At 41.0% G+C, this 21435-nt stretch overlaps 1 protein-coding gene across 7 annotated transcripts in view; it reads right to left on the bottom strand.

Annotated features, from left to right (window-relative positions):
* The window catches only part of LOC306937802 (myocyte-specific enhancer factor 2D homolog), a 28564-nt gene extending 7799 nt beyond the window's left edge, over positions 1-20765 (bottom strand). For 2 of the 7 annotated variants that reach the window (XM_079521760.1, XM_079521765.1), the window contains exons 1-8: positions 20582-20765; positions 12314-12710; positions 7382-7585; positions 6323-6460; positions 5770-5986; positions 4366-4422; positions 2896-3077; positions 1488-1517 (exon numbers count right to left, since the gene is read on the bottom strand). In XM_079521760.1, the coding sequence (XP_079377886.1) occupies positions 1488-1517; positions 2896-3077; positions 4366-4422; positions 5770-5986; positions 6323-6460; positions 7382-7585; positions 12314-12367 (882 nt within the window). In that variant the 5' untranslated portion in view covers positions 12368-12710; positions 20582-20765. The remainder of the gene's footprint in view (positions 1-1487; positions 1518-2895; positions 3078-4365; positions 4423-5769; positions 5987-6322; positions 6461-7381; positions 7586-12313; positions 12711-20581) is intronic. The other 5 variants (XM_079521762.1, XM_079521766.1, XM_079521761.1 and 2 more) reach the window with 4 other exon arrangements.
* Between the last annotated feature and the right edge of the window lie 670 nt (positions 20766-21435).

Below are 21435 nucleotides of genomic sequence, written 5' to 3'. Positions count from 1 at the left end.
AATGAATGCAACGTTTTGACATGCTTGAAATGAAAATGTGAATCAGGCTGGATTCATAAATGGTATAGTGTGTGGAGTGAACCTTTAACATGTTTGTTTGTTTGTTTAATAATTGACTTGAGGATGACGTAAAAAAATAAGCAAAAGAACCCCAACCTATGAATTACTAATGAGGTGGACATTGTATGAATTATTAAGCTAACAAAAGTAGTCTGTGGTTCCGCTGCATACTGTAGCAGTGCTGCACTGTTTCTTAATCTGTGGCTGTGCTACCAAGGTATTTGGGACTTTTATGAAACCAGACAGGGACAAATGCTGCACACCCGTGAAAAAAGCTAAACCTTTAAGGAGACTTGGCAAAAAGGCCAACTGGGGATGGTTATAGAAACAAATGTGTGTTAAAAAATAATAATAATAAGCACTGGCTAAATGAAATGACTAGTACACTTGAGAGAATAAGGTACTTCCTGAGAAACAGGGAGAGACTGCCCCTTGTCCTTCTATCATCTTATTCTATAGTATGCGGTGTCACTGAGCAGTATGGGTGGGAGGGTTGAGGGATTTCTCTCTCTTTTTTGTCTTTGTATTATTATTTTTTTCTTCATTTTTTGTTTTCTATAAAAGAAAAATGTATTTCATATCATAATGTTTGTGTAATTTATAGGTTGTTCAATAAAAACCTATTTGGCAAAAAAATAAATAATAATAATAATAAAAAAGTAAAGTATACAGTATTGTCAAACCCATGACAGAAACATATAGCTGACTGTAATGCTGAATTAACAACAGAGTTCAAATGGAACTGGTTGTGGACAGTCACTGGGTTCCACACATTGCCAATGCAGCAATGATTGTCTCTCTAGTCTCTCTACTAGAAAAAGAAAAAGGTGGCAGGTTTTGACATCTTTTTGTATCATAAATAACAAAACATAAAAGTGTGCTTTGTGTGCTTTATCACATCAGAAAAGTTTATTGAGTTATTATTGAGCCTTTAATGCCTTTTTTTAAGATCACACGTTTTCAGTGGTACAGTGGGTGGTACAGTAGGTGAAAATGAGAACCAGTGTGGGATTTTGGCGAACAAGGAACATGCACGTGAAAAGACATCCATGCTTTCAAGTGTTGTCATAGGATGGAGAAAACGAGATCTCAATCAAACATAAAGGTGTTTCGTCAATGTTGCTGTAGGTGTAAGCGTTGCCTACCGTGGAGTTTTGCATTTACAAATTGAGAGAGAGAACTAGCATTTGTTTAACGATCATACGAGTATGATCCTCGGACTGTACACAATCATGCTGGAACCACAAAACAATGAGCCTTGAACCACATGCAGTCCGGTGACGGGCCCGAACTGCCAGTTTGCCCGAGATCAAAAGGGGAAAACTATCGTTTCTTAGGCACACGTATGAGGACATTGCATCCATGCTAATGTGGAGGCAGTCGATGGCAAATCAACTCATGCGAGTGATTGACATGGGGAAATTCACCTCGTTCACCAATTCCAGCTCATCCTCTGTCTGCAAAAGGTGGTAACAGAGAGGGTTACAACTCTGGCCTGTGGTTACTGTACTGTAGCTATAAAAATAATAAGAAAATAACAAAACCTAAAAAGCCATAGAAAAAACTAAATGACAGTAAAATCTATGCCTAAAAAATAACTGTGTCTGTGTGTGTGGGGGTCCATTGTTTGTCCCACATTGTACAAATACTAAACAATGATAGTATAAACAATTTTATGCTTTAACCTAACTTTTATTATGGGCTCAGAATATCTGTTAATCTTAAAGTGACTCCACACCAAGCAAACTTGTTCAGACTAGTCAAAGACTGCTTAAAACTGTCAGATTGCAACAGACTAGCATTTTTTAATCAGCACAAAACCAATCGCCCGACGAAACATAATCTTTTCCCAGTCGCTTATAATAAGCAGAACTGGCAACACTGGCAAACTGCAAACAATTTCCAAAAAGCGCAGTTTGCAGTGTTACCAGTTCTGCTTATTATAAGCAACTTTGGGCTAGTTTTCCTGTAACATACATTAATATTCATAGTTGCCCGTTGCTTTAGTTTGGGCTTATTTCTGAAGTGCAGTTGCTTATTTGGGCTTGCTTTCATGATTCTTTTTTTAAATAGCGGATGTAATACAGTGGAGTATTTATTTACCCCCGTATCACTACTACACGGATAGCGTCGGCTACCGAGGGTCACCAGCCGACCGAACATGTTTGGTTCTTGCCTGTTGTTGTTCCAGAATGCGACGGTGGCATATTTCTTGGTTCGACAACAAGCCATGGAACTATTTTCAGGGGGACTTTCATGGATGGCGCAAATACTTCGGCGTATGTTCCAAAGGTAATTAAACAATCCTGGCAGCCTCAGTATATTGGATATATTAATTTAAAGCCCTCAAAGTGTTAAATATTTAATTTTTTGAATTGTATTTCTATATAAGAACAGCAAGTGAGCAGCAAGTGTTAAATGGTTAGTGTTTACTTATTCCCAATTCCAGAAAAAGAACAACAAATCATATTGTATTGAATCTATACAATGTCTGTATACAATGAGGTAAATGCATTATTTTTGTGGCACATGTTTTGCTGGTTTTACTGACAGTAAATCATTCTTTAATTCACTGTCCGTCTAGAGGATGCCTTTTGTTTAACATATTGAAATCATTTATATTTATATTGCTATAAACATTTCTCCACCAACTCCAAGGTAATATATCATAGCTGCAACATTATGCTTGCTTGGTTAGTCTGGCGAGTACCTAAGCTGGCCACTCAAGACAAGAACAGTTTAGTGAGAGACGGACAAGATTAAGCCCATGAACTTAGTGCATCCCGTTAAGCGAGTCAGCCCTCGTGAAGACGGGTTCGGCGTGTTTAAGCTCACCATCTGCATGAGGTTCTTTCCCCCCTGTGAGGTGATGACCCTCAGGTCTGGCTTGCGGCTGTTGGCCATCTGGGGGCTGGGGGGCGGCGGTGGAGACTTGGCCGGAACTACTTTCCCCAGGCTGTTGCCATTGGAGACTGAGAGGAGGCCTGGGGAGGCCCTGGCACTGATGTATCCGTTTGCTGCAGGGGAAAGGAAACAGGTGAAGTTGAATGGAAATCAATGACAAAGCCCAGGCGTGTAAAGGAACGAACAAAGTAGTATACATATATACTGTAGTATATTGACGACATTCAGGAAAGGCTAAAAGTTGTGCGAACATTCAAATGTTTTGGCAAACAGTGTCCGTTGAGGTCACACTAGCATAAAGGAAAAAACTAAAAAGATGAAAATCAACTTTACGGGTAAACTTCGAGACAAAGTTTGAATCATAATGCCAATAGGCCGCAAGGACGTTGGTTCAATGGAGCAAATAGCCTTGTAGAAATTGAACAGTTTCTGTTCAGACGTTAATAATATTCAAACCTTCAGCCAAGTTACTGATTGATTACCTCTACATTATCTTAATAATTATTTCTCATGATGCTTTGTCCCTTGGCTTTCAACTTTAAAGTAGTGTAATAGTAATTCAGAATTAAATTAATTATTGAAAGCATTGAAGGCATAAAAGTTCTCCATTTAATTTATATCCATCAAGACAATCCATTCCTTATGACACATTTATAGATCGGCTGCCACAGTTTTGTGCTGTGCAAGGTGTTTGTACTCAAGTTGCAAATTCAAGTTTGTATGCTAAGTTTAGAACACACTACCCTGGTGATTCCTCTACGTCCGATATTCATCACATAGTATTAATTCTGTGTGCCTTGGTTCAAATATGTAAAGGAGGTGCTTAGCATACTATAGTATGTAGAGGTCATTGAGGAATTTATGATGAAATGCACATTTAAGGTATGAAAACACTATCTGCAGGTATCAGCACATTCAATTAAAGACGTTTTAATACCTTTTTAACCCATTCAGAACGGGAACCCCTTTTGGTGTTTTAAGCATTATGTTTTGAAAGATTTTGAAAATGTGGCACAAATCTTTGAATATATATTCTTTCAGAGCGGACGTCTTTAACTAAAATCTTTGCTCCTGGGGGTCCCTGGAACAACATATTTTCAGATGGGGGTCCGCAGTCAAATACACATAATTCTGGGGGTCCTTGACATGAAAAAGGTTGAGCACCACTGACATAGAAACATAGGTTTTTCAGAAAGCTGTCGTGATTTAGAAGACATTTGTAGAATCTGGTCTCAATTACAGACCACTTTTTCATTAAATCGCTAGATAGCTAATGCAGAATTGCCTACTTACAGGGATTAGTTGGATGGGCTACGGTTGCACACATACTGTATATGTCGCATTCATAAAACTGAGATGACATATAACTGATTATGAATTATTCAATTCACAAATACTTACGGACTGGACTTGGGCAACCCCCATTCGAATTATTCAGGTCACCTCCGAGAAGAGCCCCTGTTGAAACGAGAGAAAACCGTCAGACGTAAGTAGCCTGGAAAATAACAAGCGATTTATCTTTCGCTTAAATAACACAAAAATTGGGAAGGCCGCTTCTTATCACCTAACGGTGGGAGTTTCTCCGGTAGGACATAGCGCATGGATGGAACATGTTATTCCAACCAGTATTTCCCCTCCATCAGGCGCTGACCAGGGGGAGGCAGTATAGAGAGACCAGGATATTGTTTTTTTGTGAGGGTACCTACCCTCACAATTATTTGTATTATTAACTAGTAAGATGGATATTGAAAAACCCACATACCGGTAGTCTGATAACATAAAAAATGTCAACTATAAAGGTCTTTTCACAAGGAGAGCGACTGATGCGGATGCACAATCCAGAGAAACTGTCACGTTCATGCTAGTCTCACACCCGCATCATGTCTGTCACCGAGTTGAACTGAGCTGAAATGTCTTCCATGTGAAGTGTAGAAACACATCTATTCACATGACATGCAACCCCACGGATCCAAGCGAGTATGCAGGCATGCTGCCTGACTGTGTGAAAAGATCTTAATATACTGAGGAAATCCATGTATGCAAGTATCTGAATAATACAAAATAAGCACATAGATAGATCTAAGGTAGCATCTCAGTATTTAGTAAATTATAATCTATTAATTTGGCTTTAAAGTATGAGGAAAGTTTTGAGCTCAATGTGTTTGTTTGTCTTTGCTCCCTTAATGCTACCTATTCTCCTTCTTATTCAAATATATTTCAATCACTCCACAATTTGTACAATTTAACAAAATGATTTGTTTGCGTGACAGTAAAATGTATTATAACAAATTTCCTTCCAGTGTCGATTATAATCACTCATATGCAATTTCATTTTCTATTCCCTGTGTGTTTGGAGGTCATTTGCAGAAGATTCCAAACTGTAATTTGATGCCACTCATGGAAAATGAGTTTGAGGATTTATCACCAAGCACTGCCTGATCTGTGAGTTTCCACACTGTCAAATCTTCGTTGATGAATGAGCTATATTTAGATGCTTATTTTACATGTTTATAGAACACGTTCGTCCTTGCAATAACATCTAGCAGATAAAACTTTCAACGCCGATTTTATGACTAAACATTAAAAAAAAAACTGTCACAACAATTACATTCTGAAGCACAAGAATGACTAGCCAAGTCAAATACAAACACTAATTGCACAAAGAGGAGACGACTACAATGGAAGACCAGAGAGAGTCCTCAGTTGCTTTCATGTTACTGTTGGAATTGATGACTTGTTAAGTCAAGGCATGCATGACTTCATTCTTAGCACAATCATTAGAATGCCCCTAGATCCTTTCCTCACCTGCGCTGGCCGGTCGCTGTGGCAACCCAGGAGATACCGTGTTCCTCTGAAGCGCTGGTTGCTGAGGCGACAGCAGGTGAGAATCGGAAAGTGAAGACGAGGTCACGTAGGAGGTGGTCACCAGGGCGTTGCCAGGGTTACTGAACTGTAACGTGTTCTGATTCGATGCCTGGATGGTGACTGGCATGGAGAATGTAGGGGGCTGGGCTGTAGACTGCTAGAATAGAAAGAGAAAACTTCAGTTTTAGTCGCATCCATGCAACACCAACACGGCTTACTGGTCCTAGGAGAGGTAGCATACCGTAATTATGGCTTTGCTCATATCACCTCACACAAGTATTTATCATCAAGTATAAAAATGTCAAAGTCAAACGATGGCAGATGAAATAAAATCCCACATTACTTTGAAATACTTCAACTCTGCAGACTTGCAGACAGATTTTCAGCTGAAAAAGGTTCTCGTCTTCTCGACTGACATTGTTTGGAAATATGTAATTCTTGAATCAGTGAGTGACAACGTATAAATTAGATCTAAGTGTTAGGACAGACTTACTCCATAACGTTTGAAGAGTATGTCCAAGTCCTCAGTTGTCTTGCGGTACTTGTCATCGTTTAAAGGACTTTGATCGATGGAATCCTCTCCATCGGGCTCTGGGCTGTCACATCCATTAAAACCTTTCTTTCTCAACGTCTGAAGGCAAGAGAATTTCAGGTTAACATGGAGGAATTTCAATTACTTTAAGTAACCCATTTTATTTTTTAATAATCTAATGAATTATTATGGTGTGAATAAGAAAATCAATTTAGATATTTAGGGAAGATTTCAGTCAAAAGTAGATCAAACACCATTACCATATGTGAGAGGAAACATGTTTTCCAAAAGAGCAACAACATATATTTTGCAAATAATTCAGATAATAATAATCATAATTATTTATATTATTGAAATATTAAAATTGCATAATTTGTTTCATTATACAAAGCACAATCATAATCCCACTAAAATACAAGCTTTCTTGTACACATGTACACCACCGTCCACCACACAAACCCAAATGTCATCGTGATTTACTGACATTTGCTTGTTTGATAAAGCATGATATATTTAAAGATGGAGTGCTGTGATTTTTGTACTTTTTCCAATTTGTGACATTACTTCATTAGACCCCTTGGTGTGGATGTCTTCCCTTTGTATTTAGGGTTTCTTCCTGGAGGCTGAAACCTTGACACTCAAACGTGCCAATGAAAAAAACAGTAATATAGTGACATCACACTAACTGCCCCTCCCCTAACACCTCCCCCTTTATCATACAACAACAGCTGGCTTCAGTTCAGGTGGATCACCACCCATCACCACCCACCAGGCAAACCAGGCATACTTAATGAACTGGTGGGCGTGCACACATAAAAACTACATTTTAACAAATACTGTACACTTTTTGGAAAGAAATCTTCCTGACCTTATATAACAATAAGACCTGATGATCATGTTTTAGGGTGGAAAAAAAATCATGGCACTCCATCTTTAAAGTTTGCCTGCGATAGAGGAGTTGAGTATCCCAGATATCTCAAGATGATTTGGGAGAGCTTTGTAAATGGTGCAGCGGTTTACCTCAATGATGTCTGCGTTGGTCCGGCTCTCGTGAGGCTCGTTGTACTCTGTATATTTGAGCAGGACCTTGTCCATGTCAGTACTGGCGTACTGGAACAGCTTGTTGGAGTGGTTGAAGATGATGAGGGCGATCTCACAGTCACACAACACGCTGAGCTCGTAGGCCTTCTTCATCAAGCCAAACTTCCGCTTGGTGAAGGTCACCTGAGGGGAACAGGGGAGGGGAAACAGATGGCAGTGGGTGTCAAAAAAGAAATATGTAAAGATGGGCGCCTCGGAATAAATGGTCCAACTGACTGTTGACAATTACAGACACGTTTTGAAGATTAATTGTGACAGATGGGTGGTGAACTGAATTACTGTTCTTCTGTGCTCATTCTCACGTAGTTTCTCAGTTTTCTTTCTACCTGAATGCGGTTTCTCTCATTTGCAACACAGTGCTAATGAGATGGATATTGTATCAGAAAATATGGATTCTATAAATATTCCTCACTAAGCCAATGTCAAGTTATTATCAGTATTCAGTACACTGGCCTGTAATTCGTGTTCATGCTCTGTCCAGTTAGCCCACGGTTTGGTTTGTTTGTACTTTGGTTTTAACAATTTTGGTTTGGTTGCAGTAATGTTTGGATATATATTATACACACGCACACGCACACGCACACACACACACACACACACACACACACACACACACACACACACACACACACACACACACACACACACACACACACACACACACACACACACACACACACACACACGAATTAGAATAATCTGAAAAAGTTCATTATTTGCCATAATGTAATACAAATAAATAAACTTTCATATATTTTAGATTCATTACACAACTGAAATAATTCAAGCCTTTTATTGTTTTACTTTTAATATTGATGATTATGGCGTACAGCTCATGAAAATCAAAAACTCCTATCTCAGTGAATTAGAATATTTTACGAGACCACAAAAACAAAAAAACAAAAAAAGAGAAATGTTGACAATCTGAAAAGTATATTAATGTATGCAGTTACTACTTGGACTGGGCTACTTTTTAACAAATTATTTCATCAATGTGGCGTGGCATGGAGGTGATCAGCCTGTGGCACTGTTGAGGTGTTATGGAAGCCCAGGTTTGCTTTGTATTGTTCAGTCTTATGTCTCACACCTTCCTCTTGATAATACAACCAAGATTCACTGTGGGGTTCAGGTCAGGCCAGTTGGCTGGTCAGTTAAGCACAGTAATACCATGGTCAGTACACCAGTTACTAGTAGTTTTGGCACTGTGGGCAGGTGCCAAATCGAGCTGGAAAGGAAAATTAGCATCTCCATGAAGCTTGTCAACATACTGAAGCACAATGTACTCTAAAAAGATGGCTGTGTTGAAACCATTGTTTTACATTTTCAGTCATGAGTCAGTCAGTGGATCAACACCAGCAGATAACATGGCCTAAATCATCACTGTGTTTTGTCATGTCCAGAGTCTCAACACAACCATCTATTATGATATTTTACAGCACTGTGCTAGCACCTGACGAAGCTCACGGCGAAACGCGTCGTGCTAATAAATAAGTTGATGCAGTAAGTTGTCTGTCTCTGTTCCCTGGAGTGTGCAGTCCCTTCTTTGGAAGGTTTTTTTTTCCTTTTTGATGTCTATGCCTGATAACTAAATATTTCCAAAATGTTTTGCCTATTAGCAGAAAAAAGAAAGGGTTCTTCCATTCAGACACATTCCAGTATGACAATAAGATTATTGTCTGCCTTTCATTATTTAAGGGGAAAATACTAATATTATTTCACTATTCATTTCACTAACTGCACTGTGTGTAAGAGGGGAGGGACTATCACAAAGAAAAACATCAAATTACAGCAGTAAAACTAGGAACTCTGTATACTTAAAAATGTAATGTGCTTACAACAATATTGTCACTATATGGTGGGTTAGGAAGGTTTGACCAACTGATGGTGGCCCTCCTGAAAAATGGCTCCCATAGCCACCAGGGCGCAAATTAGTGATGCCCCAATATCCAGTTTTGTTCCCAATGTATATGCCAAATGTTGCGCTTTTATCAAAGAATTTAAGATGGTTTGATACGTCGAGCTATGCCACCCCACCCCACAAGGAGAATCATTCTATGACCAAAATCAAATTCATGTCCAAATGTGCAACATTACTTATATGACTAGGAATGAAAAAAGGGGGGAAAAGATTTATTACGACTATAGGTCGCAGATTACTATGAAAACCTGCAAAACCTGTCAGTCCGTCCGCACGTCAGTCAATCCGACACGCCTCCATAATGGTTGTCAGTCCATCACGCCTCGTGACACATCACTGACCTCATCAAACCCTAGATAGCCAAGCCATACATGGAGAAGACTGGACCTTTAGCTGCATATATGGAGCCGGCCAGCAACTCTACATCTGACCTCAAACCCTTAGATCTCCATATATGGAGCTGACCTAGAGAAAAAACTAGCGAAAATAGAGAAAAGTCAGAGAACAGAGAAGACTGCACAACAGAAAATATTGTTTGAGTTGATCCTTCTTCAGAATCAGTTTAGTGTCAGATATAGATTAGGTAAAGAATACATCGATGTAAGGTGCCTGCAGAGTGCGGACAGCATGATTTTGTCCATCTTAACACAATTTGTGCCCAAGACGTCCACAGACGTCCTAGGAACTACCTTGGGGAAGAAAAAAAAAACGTTTTTTTCCCCCAAAATGTCAAAATGTGGGTCAAAATGTGGGCACCCCACGTCGCTATTTTGAATGAATGAAAGGGCACATAACGTGTTCTGATCTTTAAATCTGTCTTCACACTGTGCATTGTGCCAAGGTGATGTTTATGCTACAATATGGAAAAAAGACAGAACAAAGACAGCCGATATTGTGCAGTGTGTGGTCACATTTACAGCGACAGTACAGCACTATCTATATTTACTTCAGTCATGAGTGTCAATCAAAAGTATTGAAAACAGCAAATCTACAATCTCACAATGTGTCACGATGCAATGCTATTTTCACCATTTTCTTTTTTTTATATAATTATAAAAAAGGAACTGTTTCGAGTACGGTACAAGATGTCCACCCGACAGCAACTAATATATATAGACAAGGTCTATAGTTATAGAATTATAGTAGCTATATCATCCTCATCATCATACTTGAGGTACTGCACAGGATGTTTGGCACTGCTCTGTACTGCTTGGAAATGAGCTTGTATCTTTTGTCGTTTAATTCGTCTGAAATGCAACATATTTCCAAACAGCACTTGCGCCGTTTTCTAGCTATTAATTAAATATTAATTGACTTTTGTCCAGAACACCATCTCATATTGCTCAATCGAAGGTTCATGGAGGCTCTGCGCACTTGTCATCTTCAACAAGTTGACACCATGACAAGACCCGCAAACTATTTCAGTGAGAGGCGGGGCTGCTCCATGTGGGCAGGGGTGTGTATGTGGCACCCAACTGGTCATACGCAGCCGTGTGTGTGTGTGTGTGTGTGTGTGCGTGTGTGTGTGTGTGTGTGTGTGTGTGTCACTGTTGCAATGCAGGGAGACCTTTCCACTAGGAAAGAGTCATAGGAGAACGTGCGGCTGGTATCATACCACAAAAACAAATACTTCCAGTCATACACTTCCAAGATAAAACTCACGGCGGGGTCACATTACATGGTACACGCCGTAATATATACGTATGTTGTGTTCAGGGGACTCACTTTGAATGGGCAGTTGCTTGGCACAATTTTTCGGGACAATGAACGGGAGGCGGGAGCCAAAGCCAATTCTATTACAGCTAAACAGAACTTTATTGGTGTCCCTTCTGCTGCGTTACCGCAGTCACTCCTGCCATCAGTCACTTTCTTTACACAAAGCCAGCTACACTAAACTGCAGTTACTTTGTCCCCCTCATTATGCATTCCTATTGGCCGGTCGCCAGTTGTTTTTAACACAGATCTTCCTACAATTTAGGCATTTAGAAGACACTAAATACAATGTGCAAGATCAGACTATTGGCTATTTGTCAGAAATGACAGTGGCAAATGGGAATGTAACAACAAACACAGTTGAATAGTGTTGCATAGATAGATGCTCATTCTCATTTGCTGAGCGGCTGTTGCGGAGGTGCGAAGGGTACAGAATTCGACATTTCTAAAAGTGATAGGGACATGTCTGCCCAGTGTCCCGACTCCCCAGTGTAAATTCCGCTTATGATTTTGTGTGTGTCCATGTTTTGCAGACTTAAGCCTCGAGTCTTTGATGAATGGAAATCGGACGCAGTGGTTCACAAATCTTTCTTTGCTTGTGCCATGTCAGCTCTAATACAACACATTCCCTCCAACTATGATAAAGCATTTCTATGTATTTCTTTTAAGAAATGCTGCCTGTCAACCATGCAAAATACACACAGCACAAGCATGGATGAATATTAACACTAGCTCACAGAACAGAACTCACAGAACAGTCACATGTGTGCTGGAGGACTGCAGCTGCTACGGAAGGATTGATTGATCTGGAGCAGCTGTCCTGGGGCTCGTGTGACTGAGATGATTGGGCTTCCCGATGCTTACTACTCCATGCCTTACAAACACCAAATCTTGTGCTGCTCATGATGTCCTACTCTTTACTGCTGCTGCCAGTCCCTGAAACTGACCCCGACGGGACAGCCAAGACCTCTGAGGTATGATGGGTCTGCGTAGCAACATCTGAGCGAGCCAAGTGTGAGATTATTTCTAATCCATCTATCAGGTTATTTTTCACAGAATATATCATAAAATGTAAAGATACCTTTATCCGATGCAAACAAAAAGAGAGAAGAAGCCAAATGCTTAATTTATACTTTGTCGTACGATGGCGTCACATTGTTGCATAAACAATCTACAAGCTCACAGCGCGTCACAATGGAGTAGAAGGGGAGGGGGCTCACCTGCTTGTTCCTTTCATCTGTGATCCGCTGGATCTGAATCTTTTTCCTCCCCATGATGCCTTGCAGTTGTGGAGAAGGATGCTGAGATCAGTCAAGTAGAGAAGTGCCTCTCAGAGGGCGAGAGGGAACGCAGCCTACTACTTGTACAGCCAAACACTCACACACAGGCATGCAAGCAGGGACACACGCGCACACACATTTCTCTGCCCTGGCGTGGTGTGCCAAGGTAAATTACTCTATTGACGAAAGGCTGAGCCAGGCGATGGTGGGCACCGCTGAGTGAGGGGTGCAGGGTGTGTGTGTGGAGGGGAGTGTCTTAGTTCATTGTTTACTTAAAAGGGACAACACTGGCCAACTTCTCTACTGTTGTAGGGGTGCAGAAAACGTCACTCCTGTCCTGAGAGAGAGAGAGAGAGAGAGAGAGAGAGAGAGAGAGAGAGAGAGAGAGAGAGAGAGAGAGAGAGATTATTCCAATATTAGTCTATATTATCAGTCATATCAGAGGAGGCTAATATAAAGTAATGTGTGCACATGTAGGCACAATGTGAGCGTATCAGAAAGATAACAAATTACAAGAGTCCGATAATATGAAGACAATGCATTAATTTGCACAGACTATATATAAGTGTTTTGGTCAATCTAAAATTAGCTATATTTCTGTAGTTACACCACACACAAATAGTAAATGTATAGGAGCAACTGAAATAGCATGTGCAACCACAGACTGTTGCTCAGAACAAATGGTGTCAGTTCTGTCAGTCAGACAATGTTCCCTCATATAAACACACTTGCAAAGTTGCACACACAGGTGTGTGCACACATTCACACACACCCACACAAACACTGCACGATGGCTAGAGTTTCACACACACACACACACACACACACACACACACACACACACACACACACACACACACACACACACACACACACACACACACACACACACACACACACACACACACACACACACACACACACACACACACACACACACACACACACACACACACACACACACACACACACCTTAGTGTATGTGCGTGTGTCTGTGTGTGCATTGCATGCATGTCTGTGTGCATGTGCCTGTGTGCGTGTAGACCATGTTTTACTGTCTTTGTGGTGACAAAAAGTCCCCATGAGGATAGTAAAGCCAGAACAGATAGACCTTGAAGTGACAATTGGATTTGTTTGTTTGTTTGAGTTAGGATTATCCTTAAAAGATGCAGGTTGGGGTGACGGTCAGGACCAGGGTTAAGGTTAGTTACTTTTAGGTTAAGAGATAGGCATATTGATGACGTTGGGTGTTAAATTGTGGTCGTGGTCTTGCATGGCCAGACTACTATTCAACAATCTCCGAATGCTAACATAAAATCAATCTGAAACTACACCTCCCAACACACACACACACACACACACACACACACACACACACACACACACACACACACACACACACACACACACACACACACACACACACACACACACACACACACACACACACACACACACACACACACACACACACACACACACACACACACACACACACACACACACACGGAGGAGGGCTTGTACACAATACAGCACCAGTTCAGATGGCTCTGATTTGTAGTTGTATTCTGTATGTACCTGTCCTGTACACAAGATGTAACAATAAAGCACAACCTTGAATCTTGAAGAATGGTATATTTCCCCCTTGGTGCTATGGTGACAAGATATGAATTATATTCTACAAGGTTAAAAAACAACAAAAAAACAATCAATGGCGTCTTCCTTGGGGGTGGACGGGGGGGGGTTATAACCGGATAACTTACAATGGATTGAATGTCATACAACAGACCTGAAAATGGGGGTAGCACAGTAGATGGCAATTATTATATTACAATGAAATGTGGAGGGAAATACAGCCTGAGGTCTCAAGACTCAATTCTTTCTGCTGACTCCTCCTAAAGCTTGCACTGTTATGAGAAAGAAAGCCTTAATGTGTTCTCCATTTCCTCTGAGCAGGTTGCAGGCAGATTTAAGCTTAAGGAATGGGATAATCTCATTAGTGTACTGTCAACTAAGACACAACTTGGGCTAGTTGTGTAAAAAAATGTTATATTCCGTTTATGATGTGACAAGAATGTTAATTGAGTAGAAGGCGTCAACTGGCCATGTAGTATGGGTGCTAATCTCTAGTAGTACACAGTAAGTATCGCTTTTTGAGCGGAGGATCGCTGTGGATATCATGTCCATCCATCGCATAACTACCAAAGCATGATGTTCCAACTGTCCAACTTCATGCTGTTATCTGTACATGAACCCCATCCAGTCTTGACCCTCAAAGCTCATGCTTTTCTGTGGGATATTTGTGAGGTTAAATGGAGAATACTAGTTAGCTGGTGGAGTGTGCTTAAGCCCTTTGCAATATAAGCTGCTTCTGTGATGAGTTCAGAGGATGTGAGAAGTTAGTTAGTTAAGGTTAGGGGGGTCTCTAAAGATGCTATGTAGGTTGGTCGGCCGGTTGGTTTGTCAATCAGTCCGTCCGTTCAATATTTTTGCACAAATTGCTCTCAAACAACATACGGTATTTAAAATTTTAAACGCCAGATTGCCATGACACTTTGCATTCATTCTCCGCTACTGACTTTGGTGGCCCATGGCCTTAGCCTGGCTAATAAGCCAGACTCAAATCAATGGTATTTGAGTCTGGAGATGCGGTGTATGGATCTTGTTTCCTGTGGGCGGGTTCAAACATTTTCTCTTTGACGCAATTGGTCAGAGCTACTGTCAGTCAAAGGTCTCAAGCATTGAACGTCACTGTACCAAAGCCCGCCCATATTGCATACCGTGTCCCGATTGGCCACACCAGTTCTCTGGTGTAGGAAATGGGCGTACAATTGAGCCTCTCCAGACCGTAATCCGCCGGCAGGCAGTTTTTTCCAACGGCTGATTCGGTCTGGCTTATTAGCCAGGCTACCATGGCCTTTCCTCTGGCACAGGGGTTCCCGAAATGTGGTGCACGCACCCCTTGTGGTGCACGAACGCCCTCTAGGGGGTGCTGGTAAATCTGGTAAAACACTGTTGTAAGGAGATGAATAGAGCAGCTGCAGGAGTATACAGCAGCTGCGTGTCTCTCAGTGCAGTGACATTCCGTGATTATTTTCCATAATCATATTAAAACATTTATGGTTTTCAGCCAAATACAACGAGACTGGGCACTGGGGGTGCGTCAGCTAGGTCGGGAGGTAACAGGGGGTGCACGGCCAAAAACGTTTGGTAACCGCTGCTCAATCACCACTCTTAGGCCATCATTTCTAGTTGGACACAAGATATCTCAAAACGGAAAGGGCAAACGATCGCGCTTGCTGAGCACACATGTTGTGTGGTGGATGAACATGAACCATTTAGGCAGCCCCATGATGTGCAGCCTATAGTGGCACGCCACGCAACCCCAGCCCAAAATATCAACTTTTGAAAAAAGCAGATTGATGAATGAATCTTAATGTTTTTTGCCGTTGCTGTGTCCCTCCCTGTCATGCTTTAATATACAAAAATACATTTAAAAAAAAATGAGAATGAGCATGTGAATATATGGTATCATGTGTCCTGGACATGAGACGACATTAATTTAGGCTACAGTGATTCTGACCACAGTAGCACGGCCAATGCGTTTAGTCTACCTCTCCTTTCCAGGTGATGTTGTTACGGTGAGCAGAGAGCTTTGTTTTCCCCACCCCCCATCTCCTGACTCCTTTCCTTACTTGTTTCTGTTTATTATTATTTATTATTTTTACCTATGTTTTTCTCCTTGCTCTCCCTTTCTCTGAGACTCTGAACCTCCCTTTTACACCTGTAAACGAGTGATGAGACAATACAATTTATTCTCATCTTTATTCTGATTCACTGTTGACGTGAAGTTTGGTCATGTTTCAATGACTATGGAGAAAACGAAATGTAAATGTCCTATGTTACAATACAGTATAGCCTAGCATACATACAAAGACCATTTTCCATTGTCAAACTCCTGCCGCATATGGCTGAGCAGTTATGTATTCATGGCTGATGGCTGTAAAAGCGGCTTTCCCTGCAGACAACGGTTTCTGTTGAAAAAAACCCGATAGGCATATCCTATATAATATACAATTGTCTGAAGTCAGGTAAAATCTGCTTCAGAAGGTGTTTTATTATAAATGTTAAATGAAACAAAGGGCCACTGACTGTTTTACGATGCCACACTCAAAACCTCTCTATTTTGGATTGAGAAGTGCTTGAGAAATTGTCACAGCAGCTCTTTGCTTATAGGCCTAATCTGTGGTATTGGCAATAATAATGAAATGATCTCCAAGGGTTTCGATTGCTGTAATGATTTCTATTATCAAACATTACATGCGCTCAGAGTCAGACTAGCACTTAATCAGGAGCATGTACAGTACACTAATACTGTTCCGTGCTGTGCATGGATGGCGCTTTTATGTCTATTAGGGCCCTATTCCCGAGCAGGCCACATCAGAAATCATTCAGTCATTAGCTCTAACTTACTTAAAATCGCTGACCCTGAACAATTACCACAACAAGAAATGTTGTAGAAACTGCCACTGCCAGAGGCAAACATGATTAAAAACATACTGTCTCTCCAAACGTTGCAACTGTCAGGCTACAATATTATCTTTAATTTGCTATGGACTGGTGTGAGTGGGGCAGCCCTGCAGGACCCGGGTGCAGCCTTATTCTGCCCACCAACCTCTGCATGGCTGACCCCTCATTACTGTAATTGTCACGTTCATCCGTCCTCGACACCCTCAAGGCACTGATGGTTCAATTAAGAGCAAGCTAGAGGACCGATTGGATGCCAAGATAATGAGGTCGCTACTTGGGTCAAAATTCTGTGACATGAAGGAAACAAGAACCCAGTCAACCCCAAACTAGAGATGACTCAAGACAGACACCTGTACTGGTGGAAAATGAACAACTTTGGGATGTGCAAATTCTGCCTCATTGTCTTTGGAGGACAGGAATCTGCCACCTTGGTTAACCACTTGAGTAGATAAAACAATATATACATTGTTGAGTGTTCCTGTAAAACAATACAAGGGTGTAAGCCCTAATATGACTATAGCTAAAGTTCTACAGGCGCACTCTGCTATTTATTTTTGCAACATAGGTGCGAGGGACGCTATGCCCTCACACCTTTTGGTCGGATATGCCCAAATTATGAGTGTATCAGAGGTAGCCTGGCTAATAAGCCAGACTAATATCACACACTGATTCGGTCTGGCTTATTAGCCAGGCTATATCAGAGGCACCCAGGGGAATAGCTCACCTAAAGTCACCTCGGGCATTAATCTGGCAGTACGGTAGACCGGTCTCTTCCTGGTATTCCTAAACGTAACCTCAGTATGCCTAAATGGTTAAACATAACCTTATTCCTACCGTATTCCTAGCCTTAACCTCAGTAAAACGGTGCAAAAACCTATGCCTATTCCTAAACTTAACCTCAGTAAAACTAATAATAATAATTATTAGTATTATTATTTTCAAATGATGACTTTTTTGAAAATGTACACAAAAATGGGCACCAGGCTGGGACAAATGGGCATTTGGTTGAATCACCCAAAGGACAATTTAGCAACATATAAACATTTCTTTGATGAGGAAAAGCAGTGTGCAATCATCCTCTGGGAAAGCACTTCTAAAGCACTTGGAGGGGTTCAGTGGCAGTGACCTTTCTGAGATATGGTCAGTGAAATAGCCAAAGCCCTGAGAGTCCTCTAACGGTTAGAGGACTCTCAGGGCTTTGGCTATTTCACCAGGTTAGAGTCTAACCTGGCACAAAGAAGGGCTTAACACAAAAAGCCCTCTCAGAGAAATGTTTTTGAATTGATGATGACTTTACTACCCGAAGATGGACAACTTGTGTGATTTAAAGTTAATGGTGACTTGTAACATCGCCCACAAAATAAAAATAAACTTTCTGCTGACAACAAAAAGGAAAGCAAGATGTCTAACACCAAAATTGATTGTCTAATCTTTATGTAGCCCACAAGCATGATTGACAGTAATTACATTGGAAGGTTTCTTTCTTACGAATTGTCTTATTGCTGAGTCTACCTTTACCATTACCTAACCATGAATCAAAGTTTTGCTTCCCCACCTTATGGCCTCTGCAGTTCCAGAACACAATTATAAGTTTACACACGTGCTACTACAGAATTCAAACCAGATTTACTACAAATATAGACTCATGCACATAAATCATTGTCAATATTTTGTGTAATATGACAAATGATATCACCCTGACCACTACAAACGTCACAAAAACAGTTCCCCAGAGGACACAAACACATTAAAAAGATTATAACGTCATATTTAAAGTCACTTTTATGATCTGCATGAACCAAAGTATTCAAATCAAACACAATTAAAAAAAATCACCATTTGGCATCCCATTCCCTTTATTCAACTTTTAAATCCTCTTCACCTTCAAGTTCACCATAAAATGATCATTAGCAGACAACAGTAGCCCTTTTAAAACCTTCTGTGCTGACCGATTCCCCTGCACTGTTACCCATTTCAATTTAGCTGAATCAGAGAGAACTACAGAAAGGAAAGCATATCGTTAATACCACCTACTCCAATTTGAGAGTGATAAAGTCACACTGTGTTCACCTATAACTTTTCATTTAAATTATTGTTACATTATAGGTACCTTTAGCCAATGTGCATACGCCGTGCAGACTTACAATGAGTGAGCAGGTGAACTCTCTGCCTTGCTCAATGACACACCGGTTGTGGATAATGCCTATATTGAACCTGTGATGTTCTGATCACAGTACAGTCTTTTTAACCATGTGTTATGCCCTAACCACACCAGAGGGTCACCCCTTGTCAGGAGATATCCTACTGTTGCTCATGCCTGGATGCAGAAATAGATTTATGGAACTTCCAGAACATAGTCTTTAACTTTCCTTTTGTTTCATCAGGCTTTAACAATTAAAACACATCATAGAGATGATTAGTATTACAATAAACAAGCTGTGGTTCATTTCACACGTTACACCGAGCTCCTTATATCTACTAACATGGCCCAGATGCCCTGGAGCCTGTCTTTTGTGCTTTCTCTGTTCATATGAGTGGAGCTGAACTTCCCTACATTAGATGACTCCATCAGCGTTGGGGGTGTACTATGGTGCATGACACTGTCAAACTGGCCTACTTCTGGCCAACAGCTTTAGTGTGCTCTCTTGGGATCCCACAGAAAACTGTGTCTGCATGACACCAAAATGACAAAGTCCTGTGTTAAGCCACAGTCCATGCCGTTTAATGTATTCCTTATGGAAGTTGCCCATTAAGGCAATGATTGATACAAATATGTGTAGGCTACTATAGTTACTTCTCTGGGGGGACGTGCACATTTGGCACCAGGTGTTATAAAAAATAACTGTGAGGCGAGATTTATATCATTTGATGATTATTATTTTTGTACCCCAACAACGTCTGTTCCCAAGGCTTCAAAATATATTAAAAATCAAATTTCATAAATTATTCAATATTACACCGAACGGTTCACTAAACCTTTCCTTGTTATACGTAGACCTCAAGGACTGAAGAAAAAAAGCTATTTGCTGGGTAGCTTTGGACAAAAGGCCCAGTATCTGTGTAGTTATTGGCTACTTAATTCCATTAGGCTACGGAGCATGTTATTGGAGTGAGCTCCTTGGGATTGGATTTAGGAAAAATAGGGCTAGAAGCTCGGCCACTATTACCATAGATGACTATTACAGTATTTCTCAAAACTATGTTATAAATGCCCGTAACTAACGTTATGAAGCGAAGTAGGCCCCCACTGACGGCAGACAGGTAAATAATATGATTTGACAGCTTGGAAGCATTCGCGTACAGCCAAATGAGCTGTGCGATTAATTTCACCCATAAACAAAACTGCCTGTTTATCTTGACATAACAAATCGAGGTTTGTAGAATGACATAATATACTGTATGACTGTGTATACTAGCCATTTCACAATATACGAATCCGACCGACGGACAGCCATTACCTTTTTTGCACTCTCCACAAGTCGGTTCTCGATCTGGAGTACACAATAATTTAAAAATCCTAATAATGGCATCACGACATATGCACTGTAGATTTCGGGCCGTATATACAATGCGAATTCTACGTGTTTATTTTTTGTTATGTCTACATAATACATGTAAGCAGTTCTGTCCCTGCGAGAGGAAAAAAGACGCAGGAAGGAAATGTATCATTCCACTTACCCTGAAATGACTGTCCAAAGCCCACGACAGGCCAATCAATCCGCGTTTCAATACGGCGTTTCGTAGCTCAAACACATTGAATTATTCAGCTTGAAGCGATGTCGCTATTTACATCCATCCATGGCATTATTTTCTGTTTAATATCGAAGTAACTATACTGTCCACCCAGGCGATACAGTATAACCAGTGTACGACCGACGTCATTGACATAGTTTATGACTGACGGTGTCGGCGTCCAATGAGAACCCGACTTTGGAGCATCTCGGCCAATCGCTGAAGTGGGCGGGCCCAGAGGAGAGGACATGACGGAGGTGACGGCCATGTTCTGCCATGGTGTTCGTATCCCTCCGCCTCACTATTTACCTTTTGCATGATTTTGCATGTGGGGGGAAAATGTCACTGTAACCCGACCGTGGAGTAACCCACCTCCTTTCATTAGGAAGGTCCGTTAGGCCATTTGCTTTTTCACATTTGTTACTATAACGGCGGTGTGAACAACAGCTGGGTAGGTCCACGGTGCCTTTGGAGATGGCAACTGGCAAATGAAAGAATACCATAATGAGGGACGGGTAGCTACTATTGTTGTGTTAAACCCATAGGTTACACCATAGAGGCCTAATTTTCCTAATTTCCTGGTCGGGCTAGAGTTCACACAGGAATGCCAAAGGTTAGAGTACTGTAGCCTGTAGGACTCGGAGCTGTCAGCTGTGGTTTGATTGATTGATTGAAGTATTTATTAACAGTTTGCAGCCAGAATTACATTTCATTTGAAGCACAACTCAATACAGTATTGCCTGGCTGTGCCTTAAGGTTTGCACTGAAGATGCGCCAAATTCTTTATCGTGCCAAGTTGC

This window comes from Electrona antarctica (genome assembly GCF_951216825.1).
Source record: "Electrona antarctica genome assembly, chromosome: 15".
NCBI lineage: Eukaryota > Metazoa > Chordata > Actinopteri > Myctophiformes > Myctophidae > Electrona > Electrona antarctica.
Note: the sequence above shows the minus strand (reverse complement) of the source record. Positions and strands in the feature narration are given on the sequence as shown.